This window comes from Candoia aspera, chromosome 15 (genome assembly GCF_035149785.1).
Source record: "Candoia aspera isolate rCanAsp1 chromosome 15, rCanAsp1.hap2, whole genome shotgun sequence".
Lineage (NCBI taxonomy): Eukaryota > Metazoa > Chordata > Lepidosauria > Squamata > Boidae > Candoia > Candoia aspera.
The window spans coordinates 14,346,057-14,359,989 of NC_086167.1; the positions used below are offsets into that span (position 1 = coordinate 14,346,057).

The 13,933-nt window shown below is 48.0% G+C and overlaps 1 protein-coding gene across 1 annotated transcript in view; it reads left to right on the forward strand.

The window, feature by feature from the left end:
• Positions 1 to 13,933, forward strand: part of NCOR2 (nuclear receptor corepressor 2) — a 157,949-nt gene that overhangs the window by 120,139 nt on the left and 23,877 nt on the right. The window contains exons 23-28 of the mRNA XM_063315670.1: positions 2,977 to 3,141; positions 3,519 to 3,655; positions 3,799 to 3,898; positions 4,098 to 4,202; positions 4,679 to 4,773; positions 9,503 to 9,653. Of these exons, the coding sequence (XP_063171740.1) occupies positions 2,977 to 3,141; positions 3,519 to 3,655; positions 3,799 to 3,898; positions 4,098 to 4,202; positions 4,679 to 4,773; positions 9,503 to 9,653 (753 nt within the window). The remainder of the gene's footprint in view (positions 1 to 2,976; positions 3,142 to 3,518; positions 3,656 to 3,798; positions 3,899 to 4,097; positions 4,203 to 4,678; positions 4,774 to 9,502; positions 9,654 to 13,933) is intronic.

Here is a 13,933-nt window from a genome sequence, read left to right on the forward strand (position 1 = left end):
GAATATTCGTTTGGATGACAGATCGTATAAACGACATCTCCCTTGCTGCAGTTCCAGGGCCTTGATAAATGACAGCAGTAACCTTCTTTCTGGGGATAAGTGCTATTTTATCAAGGAGGGCTTGAGTTATGACTCGTCTTTAATGTACATCGTAAGGGGGGGGGAGTGGAAAACCAGGATAAAATCAGCCATGGTTTAAACGTCAGAGTGTTTTCTTCCCTGGTTGGGGCTGGAAGGGCCTTGTAAATACATGAAGAGCGTCCCTTGCTTGACCTGGGAGGCCTGGAGGTCCACCACAGACGGTAGATAGGATGATAGACCACGGTGGAAGTAGCTGGTGTGCCCATGCCACGAATTAGATCTGATCCAGATCTTTCTTGTCTCCCATTAGATAACCCCGGCTGGGTCAAGCAGTGAGAGCAATAAAACCACATGTGGTGGGGCCAGTGCAGGCTTTCCAACACACCGGCTTTAATGCTCCTCGACCCACCCACTTGTCTGTGGTTAACCGTGTGTTCTCCGTCTGGGAGTCTTCCATCTCTGGAGGCTTTTAAGAAGAAGCTGGGCTCCCATGGATGGTTTAGTTGGTTCTCTGGCACACTGCAGAGGATCGGTTTAGATGACCCTTGGGGACTTTCCAGCTTACGGTTCTGCAATTCAGGTGGTGAGAGTGGAGAAGACGGGGCCTGCTGGACTCAACGGTTGGACTTTTTCGAAATGGCGGTTTTGGGTGCTCACAGCACTCAAGGATCTATTGTTCTGAACCTTAGCTACAGCTAGTCCTCACTTAATGTCCATTCGTAGGGACGGTTCAGGTTTATGACAGTGCTAAAAAATGACTTATGAAGGGTCCTCACGTTTATGACCATCGCAGCATCCCATGGTCACATGATCGCCATTTTCGACCTTCCCAGCCAGCTTCTGCCAAGCAAAAGCAGTGGGGAACTGCGTGATTTGCTGAACAACCACATGGTTCACCTAACGACCGTGGTGATTCACTTAATGACAGCTGCAAAAAGGTCGTAAAAGTGGGTTGGATTCGCTTAGTGGCCGCTTCACTTAGCAACCAAAATGCCTGCCCCAATTGTGGTCATTAAGCGAGGACTACCTGTATTGCAGTCACGTGGCATGCAAAGCAAACCAACTCTGGCCTTGGAGCACCACCAAAGGCTCTCTGTTATCCTGGCCTTTTGCAGATGCATATGAAGGCCGTAAAGTCTTTTACTGTACCAAAGAACTCTTCCAAGATTTTTGTACGGAGGCAGAGCAGTGCCTTGTTTGGTTCAGCTTGTTCCTTTTCTTTGAGAGACGCACTAAAGAAATGTTCCCCCTTCATCTAATAAGCCAGAAAGTCAGTCTCTTCACTTTTAATAAGAACTTCCTTGTGAACGAACCTTCTCCGTCTCATCAAGGCTTTGACTGCCAGCTCCCCTGATTCAGGAGCTCTCCGTTGCCAAAAGGTTGTGAAAGGCCACAGTTTCCACATCCCGGCCTGGGCCTGGCCGTAACCGTCTCCGTGGAAGAGACGGGGAGGCCCCTGTCCCATCTGCGGCATGGCAGGCAGGGATTTACCGAGAAAAACGAGTATCGGCAAGAGACACGTCCCCCCTGCAGATGTCCGCCTCCACGCTATGCGGCTTACCACCCTGTCTGCTCTCCTGCTGTCCTTGGGAAGCAGCGTAAAAACCACAGTTCAGACTGTAAATCATGAAAGCTAAAGAGCATGGATGTAATTTAGAGTCGTCCTCTCTCCAGAGCGCAAGGCAGCCTTCCCAAGGAGCTGCTCTGGAAGGTGCAGATGTTCTTGACGTCTTCTCCCATCATCACTGTCTCGCATCTGCAGTGGGAGTCCCAGGGCCAGCCAGCCACTTTCTGCCCACAGAAAGCACAACAGGAAAGCTACTGCCTGTCTCTCTCTGAAACGTGGGCTGCTGGGTCCTTCCAGAGACCTGCCTTGATGGAGCACCGCACACTGAAGTCCTCAGAACGCTGATCTTCTGCCATGGCAAAGTGAGCCAAGCGCTTGAAGCCATGCCTCGTGACTTGCTGTTAGCTGCAAGTGGGAGGACTTGATTTCTTTTCTTAGCTTAGGGACACGCCGTAAACCTGCATTCGCAGGAATAAAAGCAGCACCAGTGTACCTTCCTTCCTTGGGTGAAGGTCATAGAAGGCATGTCGTACTGCCCCCTTCGCTGTCTGATTCCAAGCTGAAGAAACTGAATTCAGGACTGAAAGGCTTTTAACCCTTCCTTACGAATGAAATATTATTAGGGCAGCTGACTGTGGAAACAGATGAAGGACAACTCCAAAATAAGACACACAGGAACACCAACAGGCTGAAAAACAGGGGTAATGGGACTTACTGCAGTAACTTTGGAAAAAGTTCTGCTCTTTAGAAAATTGTGTTCCAGCAACCCACTTTAAAAAACAACAGCAACAACAGGCTGAAAAACAGAATGGGGTGGACTCAGTTGCAATTACAATTTCAAAATATGACTCAGCGGGGATCTCCTTGCAGGTCCAGGTGTAAAGCGATACATCTCAAGCTCAGCAGAAAAGTTCTGTCTACGGTGGCCTGTTAGATCTGTGGCGGCCCATTCACTCCGGGAGGTTGATCTGGTGGCAATTCAGTTGAATTAGCCCGTTGGGATTTCAGTCTGGATGTCGCACCTCCAGGTTGGGGGAGTGGTGAAAAGCGCTGGACGAGAAGCCAGGAGATGGTGACTTCCAGACCTGCCCTTAGGCACGAAGCCAGCTGGGTGAGAGTCCGTCTCTCTCAGCCCTCAGAAGGCGGTGATAGGCAGCTAGCTCTGAAAATGTTGCCAAGAAAACTGCATGGGCTCATCCATGTGGTCTCCAGGAGTCAAGACTGCCTCAGACGCATTATATATCTCCAAATCCAACGATTTACTCATGAAAAATACAGTCTTCCTAAGCTGGCCATTCTGATGTCCTGCTGTTTCTTTCCCCTGGTAGAAAAACCGGTGCTTTTCACCCCGCTTCCAGATGGACAGAAGCAGGGTGGGGAATCTGCCATTACAACCTGTTGGCCGCCAGTCCTTCCCTACCAAGGGTCATCAAGGGATGTGATCCGAACGTCTCCACACATCGAGTCTCACGCATTTCAGTATAACCCCTCCGGTGAGTCCAGCTCTTTGCTCCCAGGCTGGTGGTCTGAAACGTCCAGTGTTGACAATGCCGGTGGGTTTGGGCAGATCGTAGTTCTTGGAGATGGTGGGTTGAGAGGTTGCTCCATGGGGTGGCCAAATTCCAAATCCAGGACAGAAGCAGAGAACAGCAGAGACAGAAGCAGAAGGATTGTAAGAGAAATCCCATGTGGGTGTTCAGAATTTTGGCTCGGCGGGACACCAAGTCATGCAGACAGTCACGAGTTATTTGGGGCTGTTAAGATCCAAATCCAAGTTTCTCATAATAAAGTAGGCAGATCTTTTGTAGAAGAACTGATTTCAAGTATCTCTTGTATTCCTTGAATCTCTCTCTCTTTCTCTGTACAACAGGTCACCCCATCTCCTTAAACGCTCATGAAAATTCTCGGACCGGCCCACCGAGACTGTCAGCCATCTCCAATCCTCCTCCTCTGATCTCCAACAAGCACCCCTCTGTCCTTGAACGAACGCCTGGCTGTATCTCCCAGGTACAAGTATAATCCAACTTCCTGAGTCTGGCCCGCTACCAACAGATCAAAGGGAACAAGGGAACACACTCAAGAGCATGGTTGCAACCATGCTGTGGTTGTTGTGTTCCCCCATAACAAAAGCTCTTTGGTGGGACTTTCAGGGGGTGCCTCTACAGCTCCATGGTCCATTCAGTTCAGAACACGCCAAAGTCTCCATCGGTTCCATCACTGTGCCTTTGACTATGGATCCCAAGAAGTTGGGTAAGAGAGAAGCCAATCTTCGTTCTGACGTGGTGGATGGCCGTGAAGATGTTATCCTCACAGCCACAGCTGGCCAAAGAAGGGGAGGGACCCAGCTGGACAGCAGCCACGCTGAAACTAACCAACCACCCTAATCAAGCAAGTAATTTCCTCTGCTCCTGGTACAGTAAAGTAAAGGTGGTGCACTCTTATTTTCCAGTGCCATTTCCTGGAGTGAAACAGGAGCAGCTGTCTCCTAGAAGCCAGGCTGGTCAATCTGAAAGCTTGGTGGCACAGGCTTCGCAGGAGAGCTCTGTTCTTCGAGGTAAGTCCCTTGAACTGCAGAAGCTGAGAATTTCCTCTAGAAGGTTCTCCTTTAACTTAACCTCTAGCTAAGCACTGTACAGGTATCTTTGAAGGCACTGTGCAAAGTCACTTTCTGCACTCCTTAACCTCTTCAAACAAAAAGTACTGGGAAGTTGGGTGTACAGGTGTTTATAAGCCTCACCAGACCTCTCGAAACATCAAAAGATGTCAGGAGCAAGAACCTTCAGTGGTGGAACTCATAATTTGCATGAATCTCTCGTTTTAGGAAGGTCACAGGTGATGGGAGAGTCCTTTTATTTAAGTCCTTGGCAGCAGCTCTCCAGCCCACAGAAGCAATGCTACATTGGCCCATAAATCTGTTTGGCTTCTGAAATGCTACCTTTACTCTCCAGGTGCCTTGGAATAGGCAAGTTGTTCACAATGACTAAATGATTTTGGAAACTATCAGCTCTTCTTGTTTGTTGTATCCTGCAGGTACCTCCTTGTCAGGAGGAAGCATCATTAAAGGCATTCCCAGCACAAGGCCACCCTCAGAATCCACCATCACATATCGGGGTTCCATCACACATGTAAGTCTTCTCTTTGTGGGGCTTTGGAATGGTACGTGAGAAAGACTTTGAGAGACGGGGCAGAGAGACGCTGCCAAGGGAATGGTCAGATAAGAGTCAGCCTAGCCCGCAGCTGCATAATGGGTGGAGAAAGAGGCTCAGAAGGGACCCTCCCTAGCTTCCCAGACTGTAAAGGAGATGGCAGGAGATTGGTACTTTCAAACTTGCCAGATTCTGTCAGGATAGCCTTACCATAAAGTAGAATTAGCTCATCTGGTTGTGTTTCCTGTCTGGTCTACCTGGGAAGGCTGACAGGCTTTTCCAGGAGTGCACCAGGAATGGATTGGAGGTGTCTTGTGAAGAGAAGAACCTATGGTGAGGAAGCCTTCTCAATGCACATGGAAAGCTTGTTGCCCAAGGAAGCTGAGCATGATGGACTCAGGTGTGAGAAGAGACCCTTGAATTACGAAGTTTGAAAGCCATTGCTCTAACAGTTGTCTCCTGGGAAGTAGAAGACAGAGGATGGTCCATTTCATACACATCCCAGAATGCTTTGGAATAGACTTACCATGAAACATGGTAGCAAAAACATTTCTCTCCTAGTTGAACTCATTCTGGTCACCCTGCTGTCCTCAACCAGCCTTCCAAACATGATGCCTTTCCAACAGGATGGCGGTCAACTTTCATAACCAATGGCCAAAGTCAACACCTCTGGTTGGGCGAGACTTTCCTTGGTTTTGTCCTTTCAGGCATTTTTCCCTACCAATCCTCTAGAACATAGTGTTTTATCTCTAGGTTATGGTAGACCCGTCTGTTATGGATCATCCTAGGTAGGGCAAGATTTTGATTTATCTAATTGGCAACACAGTAATCTGGCAAAAGCCCCTTTCGGCCTGTGTTGCAGTGGCAGACCCCAAATCTCGACAGAGATTTATCCACGTTCTAAAGTGATGCAAATTGAGCGGTGCAAGTAACAGGGAACTTGCTTGTCGCTTGACCCTGATGTTCCTCCTGATGTACCAAGAGGTGTCGCCAGAGATTGGCGAGCGCACAAAAAGGTGAAGAAGTATTAAGCTGATACTTAAGAAAGATCTTGGGCTGTTCAGGAAGCCAGCCATATTGTCTTAGTCAAGGAATGGCCCAGGAGGACGTCAACTGATGTTCTGAACGTGGTCTTGTTTCAGCCTGATACTACCAGTGGGTGGAAAGGCGAGCTGTTTCTCTTCCTTAAGGAGTGTGAACTGTGTTTTGAGTCTCCAAGAGCTTTTTCAAGACACTTCCCTGTGGTGTGTACATCCACAGGCGCACGCACACACACACGCAGAGCAAAGAATTCATGGTTCCCATCAATCAGCCCTGGAGACAGAAGGTCTGCCAAATGGGTGATCACGCTTTCTACTGTCGAATTATTGCTTTCTCTGGAAACGGAGCAGAGAGAACGCATTTCCCTTTGGGTTTTTCCCCCTGGCTGACAGTCAGATCTTTAAAGATACGTATGAGAACGCTGGATTTCTCAGCCACTTTTCTCAGAAGGATAAATGTCAGGTTCAGCTGCCGTGAGACATTTCTGAGGGATCTTACACTGCGTTACTGGGAGAGTCATCTTAGTTAAGTTAGTTTTATGTTTCCATCTATGCAGCTAGCTTTTTCAAACAGTTTAAAATGATGTCAGCTCCAGGGATGGTGGTTAAGGTACTTTGCTACCACCTAAATATGCATGTTTGCTGGTTCTTGAAGACATCTATCCTCGCACCGTGTTCCAGAGATTTGACTTGGAAACAAATGTCCCTGTTTCTCAGGATCCTGTTTCCAAGCGCGGTCGTTTCTGTGTTCTGTTTTTTAAATAGTTTTAATGGTTTGGTTTTCGTTGCTTTGCTTGAATGGTGTGCGCCTCCCAGAGTCACCTACTACGTGAGACGGGCGGCTATATAAATTTAATAAGTAAGCTCCCGGAGATTGAAGTGTTAAACTGGCAGAAGGGGCAGAACTCTGCGGCCTTCCTCTGCCGTTGCTGAAAAAATGTGGGAGGGATCAAAGATGCTGTCCCAGAATCTTTAGTATCACTTCCCCAATTACCAGTTTAGGTAGCATCAGATAGGATAGCTCGTTTCCTGCCTTTAGTCGGCATTCAGAAATTATCTTGAGCTCTGTAGACATCCCTGCAAAATAGCAAACCGGTCTGTTGCATCCAGAAGAGTCCAGGCGAGGCGTTTTGACAAGTCAACCCTTCCCCTCTGGGATTTTAATCTCATTCACGGCGGCTTACGTCATTTGTGTCAGGGTGCAGAAGGCATCGTTGGCGTTCAACTGCTTCATTTGCATCATAGTGCGGATTCCCACCTTTGTATCCATTTGCAACGTTTCGCATCGTGATGTCGCCGGCACCAATTACATCGTTTGCATCCATTTAAGCCCGGGCGTCAAATCAAGGCCAAGGATTTATGGAGGGGGCATGGGCAATTGGGAAGAATGCGTGCCCCCTCCCTTGGAACGGTTCATTAAATCAAGCTTTTACTTGCATTCCTTTCTGGGTATAGACTTGCCTGAAATCTATGCATGTGCCGTTACCACCCATGGTGATCCAGCTGTGATTTGCATCCAGGGCACGGGGCTTTTGAACTGCAACCACCAAAGGTCTCTCTCGCAAAAAGCACACACCCCACGCTGCCTTAAGGCCGTTCGTGGCTGGCAGTACCCACTTGCAAGCCCAGGCTGCAGAAGACAGATGTTCGAGAAGAATGCTTCCCTAGAGCATTCTCTTCCCAGTTCTCCTGTGAGCACATTCACTGAAGCCGATCCAAAGCCAGCCCTCTCTGTTTTGTGTCTGTTGCCCAGCCCAGACACTGAAATGGAGGAATCTCAAAGCGCCGTGTTTGTAATGTGGTGTCTCTGTTTTATGTTGTGGGGAGAACTCCGAGCTGGCCTGTTGGATCCGAAGATTCTGGCATTTTAGTACTGTTCACCTCTTTGTACAGGTAGTCCTCGTTTAGTGACCACAGTTGGGACCGGCCACTTGGTCATTAAGTGAAGCAGTTGCCAAGGGAAACCGCCACTGTGCTTATGATCCTATTTCAGCTTTCCTTTGCTTTACAAACCCGCAAAGGTCATAAATGCGAGGATTGGTTGCAAAGTTACTTTTTTCATCACCCTCGTAACTGCGAATGGTTGCTAAATGAGGCAGTCGTTAAACGAGGAATGCCTGTATCTTACTCTCTGGCTGGATTGGCTTCGTTCAGCCATCCCTCTGAACCTCAGTTCCTCGTAAGAACATTTGCATTGCATCCCAGCAATTACCCGTCTAGCGCCCCAGTCCCATTAGCAGTACTAGTTCAGCCAGCGTCCTTGAGAGATCCACAGCAGGATGTGATGGTGAAACTTGTGCAGCTCGGCTGCTGCTACGGAACACGTGTGTAGACATGGTGAGGCCACAGACATAATCCCAACCTGCTTTGAACACATTTAAATTCTGGACTGATAGGTGTATTGGTGGCACGGCTCACCTAGGGCATCACTTGCCAGAAGCCAACAAAGGGCCGCTAATCTTACCCCCGATTTTTCTGCAGGCATTGCTCAGTTCTTACTCGTTTCAGCCTCTTGGATAGTTGCATGGCCACATCCCACTTTAAGAAGTAAGCCGTCGCCTCCTTTTTTACCCAATTACAGCTGTAGTTTCATCCTAAAGTGTGCACTGAGAGTTAGGGTCGCAAAAAACAGCATCCTCTTCAATATCCCTGATTTGGGAGTCAACTTCAAGACAGGGTATTTAGTGCACCGAGCATGCTTACGAACCTTTAGATGTTGGATATCTTTATCTTTAAGCAGATTAGTCCTTATCTCTGGCAGGGGTGCCAGGAAAACAGAGGGCTTGTCATGTGTTTGTCAAGTCTGGTCCTGCAGATGGATGCAATCTAAAGCCTTCCGGCCCCACCCAGTCATTCTGGGGGAACGAGATGTTGCCCAGTGGCAAGGCGTGTGCTTGGTGTGCAAAATGATCCAGATCTGATTCCCAGCAAATCCAAACATCAGCAAATACCCTCTGATTCTTGGGGGATGGATTTTGTGACCCAGGCTTGGCTGTGGGTTTGGCTAGTGCAGTGGTCTAAGTCAGAAGGAAATACACTCTTTCCTGTGACCGGGTGTTTGTTTTGGCTTCTGAGAAGTACTCTCGAGCGGATTTTTCAAACGAAGGAGAAGCCCGTCTTAAAGCACAGGAATTTCATTCCACAAGGGCCAGAGTAAAGGAAAAGACCGTGCGCAAGCTGGAACATTTGTAGAGAGGAATAAGCAGGGATCCTGGAGGGGGTTGAAAGGAAGATGCAGGATGTGTTCGTATGTGTGTGTGTGAACACACCTGCCTTCATTTCGGCTTCACCCTCTACTTCTCAGAAGGTCTCCACTTCTGGGTCCTTGACTAGCCCCTAGCTCTGCGGAATCCAGTATTTGCCTCTTCTGCTCCTCCTGTCGCCTCCTGATGTTAAACAAAACCTAACTTGCACCCCAAAACTGAACTCACCATCCTGGTACTTCCGATAATTACGCTGTAGTTTTATGGCTGTTGCGCGTGACAGGAAGCAGGGTTCCAAGCTAGTATCTGCTCGATGCTGCTCTCCATTCTTCAGCCTGTTTCTTGGACACCCGGCACTCGTCTGCCTGGGCCTGCGACGCGCATGTGTGCAGTCCTGCTTTGCTGTTTCTGCCTGAATTGCGTGTGACACTGTCAAGTAAGGCTCTTGGTTGGTCTCTTTCCAAGGGCACGCCAGCTGAAGTGCTGTACAAAGGAACCATTACCAAGCTCGTTGGAGAAGACAGCCCCAGCAGAGTGGAGAAAGCAAGAGAGGAGGCCTTGCCCAAGGGACACGTCATTTATGAGGGGAAGAAAGGACACATCCTGACCTACGATGGTGAGTTGAAGCTCGCTTGGATGGGAACCCTGCTGCCTGGTGCCCCATGGGTGGGGAATCTCCCATTGGTGGGTCCATGCCTTGGTCTAGTGGGTAAGGTGCTAGGCTAGAAACCAGGAGCCTGGGAGTTCTAGTCCCACCTCAGGCACGAAAGCCGGCTGGGCGGCCTTGGGCTGGTCCCTCTCTCAGCCCAAGAGCCAATCAGGCGTGGTATGAGAGTTCTAGTCCCGCCTTAGGCATGAAGGCCGGCTGGGTGACCTTGGCCAGTCCCTCCCTCTCAGCCCAAGAGCCAATCAGGCGTGGTATGAGAGTTCTAGTCCCACCTCAGGCACGAAAGCCGGCTGGGCGGCCTTGGGCCAGTCCCTCTCTCTCAGCCCAACCCACCTCCCAGGGTTGTTGTTGTGGGGAAAAGAGGAGGAGGAAGGAGTCTTAGGCATGTTCGCCGCCTTGAGTTATTTATAAAAATAGTAAAGGCGGGATAAAAATTAAATATATAAACAAACAAAGCAGTTGAGAGGCAATGCCAGGTTTCAGGAGTGAGGGAGATTTTTTTTTTAAAAATCCTTTATTTATTAAAATACATTTACAGTTATAGTACAGTCTGTGTACAAAAAGTCACGGTACAACAAATATAGAAGGACAAAATAACAGAACAAAGTATCAAGGAAAAAAAAGGAAAGGAAAAGGGGGAAAGTTTCCGACTATCATAGCTATAGATATACTTACATTCGCCTTTTGCAATCTCTTTTCTCTATTTACCCTTGTATTACCATTATTTCTATCTAACTCTTTCATTAATATAAAAAACCCGTAGTCATAGCTGCATTTTGTTCGGTTATAAGCAGGTAATCAAGAAGGGGTGGCCATAATTCCTTAAATCTCAGAGTATTTTTATCTTTCGTCAGAAATGTCAGTTTTGCCGTTGGTGCTACATCTAACAATTTCATCATCCCTTCTTCTATTGTTGGTATATAATCTCTCTTCCAATGTTGAGCAGATCAAATTCTTGCCGCAGTAATCATATATGACAACAGATCTCCATATTTTTTTTCTTAGTTCTTCCTCCGTTATTCCTAATAAAAATAATTCTGGTTTTTTTAGTATATTTACCTTCAGATTTTTTTGAATAATCATATATATTCGTTCCCAATATTTCTTTGCTTTATTACAAGTCCACCATAAATGGTGGAGTGATGGAGAACTTCTTCAGATGCCCGTTGAGCCATTGCTTGGCGGTCTAGGACTCTGAGCAGCATTTACGAGCTCCTCTCAACTCAACCCTTGTCTTCTAGCACACCCTAAATCAGTATTTCTCAACCTTGGTGCCTTGAAGATGTGTGGACTTCAACTCCCAGAATTCCCTAGCCAGCAGAGCTTTTCTGGGAGTTGAATTCTGGGAGTTGCCCTAAAGGATGACATGAGAAGCATCTGCATCTAGGTTTACATTCATTGTGGTTTATTTTTACATCAGTCTAGGACAACGCGTGGTTTATTTAAACAAGTCAAGATCAAGCCATGGTTCTTAATACTTCCTAAAAATAGAATGTGGTTTAATCCAGGCTTCTTCAACCTGGAGCCCTTCAGATATTTGGAACACAACTCCCATCACCCTGGCCAGCGTAGACTGATTTCCCAAAGGGACGTAGATGCAGAGACTCCCCCACCCTTCGGCTTACCAGAAATTTCCCTCTGTACTTCTGGCCCTCCGATACGAACTGGAGGCCTGCAGCTGCTAGTCTAGAAAGGAAGGCTGGTTTACAGACAAGGCAAATGAGAGTTTAAGTTTAGCGTGGATGTCTTCTCTGCCCCCGTGACCTATCAGGATTAGCTGCAAGTTTGCAGAGTTGATTTTGTGTGTATCTGTTTTATCAGACTGCGTCATTTGGGCTCTGAGTACAGTGGAGGGGTGAACGAGGGCTAGATCTTAATCTGTGGTGCCCTCTTTTGCACTCTTGCAAATCATTGCTGCTGTGGGTTGAGCGTCCCTCTGGAAGGACGCTGTTTCCCCAGATTAGCATTTTTTCCATCCCTTGCAGCTTATCTTTGCCATGGGGCCAAAGCCAGGCCATTAGAAAGGCAGTCCCGTAACGGCTGTTTTTCAGACAAAGGGCAGCTTTTAGATGTAAGCTGAGCTAGATGAGAAGATTGCTAAAGACCTCTGACCATGAAGCTCCATCTTCGTTTCCTTTTTTTTTCACTGCGTCTCCTCAGTTCTCTTCGAGGACTCCAAAAGATGTTTGTGTGGCACGCCAGCAAAGCAGCCACCTTGTTGTGTTTATGTATCCTGAACATTTAAACCAGGCACAAGAGGTCTCAGCCCATGTGCTCTGAAAAAGAAATGTTGACGCATGGTCCTCTCTGGCTCCACTCAGTTCTGAGTGCCATCGGTAGGGTGCTTCTAAACCAACCTTTCTCAACCTTCTGACCCTGGAGGAACCCTTGAAATAATTTTTCAGGCCTTGGGGAACGCCTGCACATTCAGGCTCAAATAGAGGCCAGGAGTTACAACATTATTACATTCGTTTCATGTGCAGGCCTGTCTGTGTGCATGGACAGTGTCTTTAAACTAAAAATAACGAATGAAACTTACCTCTTTCATGTGAAGTTGCCTGAATTGGAAATGATTTTTTAAATAAATTGCGATCTCCCAGGGAACCCCGAGAGGCCTCTTGTGGAATCCTTAGGGTGCCACGGAACCCTGGTGGAGAAACCCTGCAATCAGAGAGCTGGCTGGGGTGGTGTAATGGTGAAGGGGTTGGACTAGAAGTAGAGAAACCAGGTTCTAGTTCATCTTCAGCTGTAGAAGCTTCCTGTGTGACTTTGGACCTGTCCATGTCCCTCACCTCAACCTACCTAAGAATCCCAAGATGGTTATCGCAAGGAGCGATAGAAATATAAGCAGAGGAAGGCATGTACGCCACCTTGAGTTCCTGAATGAAAGATGGGAGATATGTAAACAACTGGAGTATTGCTGGAGGGGTATACATTGATCAAGAGATGTGCTGGCAGGGAGATCACACCCCCGTGTTTTCTGAACTGGTGAGGAACTGCCTGCGGCTGGACTGCCACTGGTTGAATTTTTAAGAGCTGTGGAGATGGAACAGAGCTGAAAATTCATAGGCTACCCTTGGGGTTTTTCAACCAGATCTCCAAGTGTGCCTTAGACACAACAGAAGCTGCCTGTCCTGCGCGCTCGCTCTCTCTGAATAAAGTCCTCAGGGATCAGACAAGACAGATAAATCTTCCTCTCTCGCGCTTCTGCGTAACTTTTGTCCCAGAGGCCAAGTGTTGAACGAGGAGGTTCAGCCAAGGGATCTCCAGGAGACCCTTGGCAGAGTCAGCCCAGACGTCGGGGGAAATCACAAAAAAGGACCCAGACAAACAGGGAGGGCTGGGGTTTTGTTGACCTGAAGTAGTGCTGTGCCAAGGAAGAGGAGTCACGTTTTTCAAAAACGAGGTAGGGATTTAAGGTTCTCTTTGGAGTATCAGCCACTATAAAGGCATCTGTGGCTGTGTGCTCAGATGGGCAGGAAGGAGGAGATTTGGGGGGACAGGGGTGGGGGGACACCACCCTGCTGGTGCATGGATGCTGTGATGATGCTTTCCAATAAAAGGTCTCTAATGAGGCAAAATTTTGCAGCGTCTCAAAGCTGAATTGCAGAAGATTGGTTATTCTTGCTGCTAATGACTCGTCTGCAAAGAAGGGAAATGTTTACAGAAGCATTTTCTTTCTTCTGTACCCCCTTGCCATGATTGAACTGGAGTTGGCAGGGGGTGGGGGGTGGGCATCGCCTCTTCTTGCACTGGGAGCAGATGTTCCTTGATGACAGGATGCAGCGGTAACGTTCTGGCGCGCACAGACGCACATACATCCTGCGTCTCAAGACTTTGGGCTCCTTTCTGAATAGGGGCTGGGTGATTTGAAAATGGGGGCAGGCGAGGGAGGAGGAATACAGCTTTTGTGTCCCCGGGGATGCTCTCAAGGTGGCTGGAGCGAAACGAAAGGGAGGGACCGACGGGCTGCCCCAGGAGAGTTTATTTCTCATTGGTTTTATCTACTTGGGAGTACCTGCCCCTTCAGTCATAATAAGCTCTGATCCGCATGCATACTCAGAACAGTCATCGGATTAGAAAACAGGTATATAAAAAGAGGCGGCATCCAAAACACCCCAGGCACGGTTGACGACAAATCATAAAACAGCATGGAGTGATTAGGTGCCATCAAGTTAGTGTTGACTCAGCAACCATGTAGATAGATTTTCTCCTGGAGGATCTGTCCC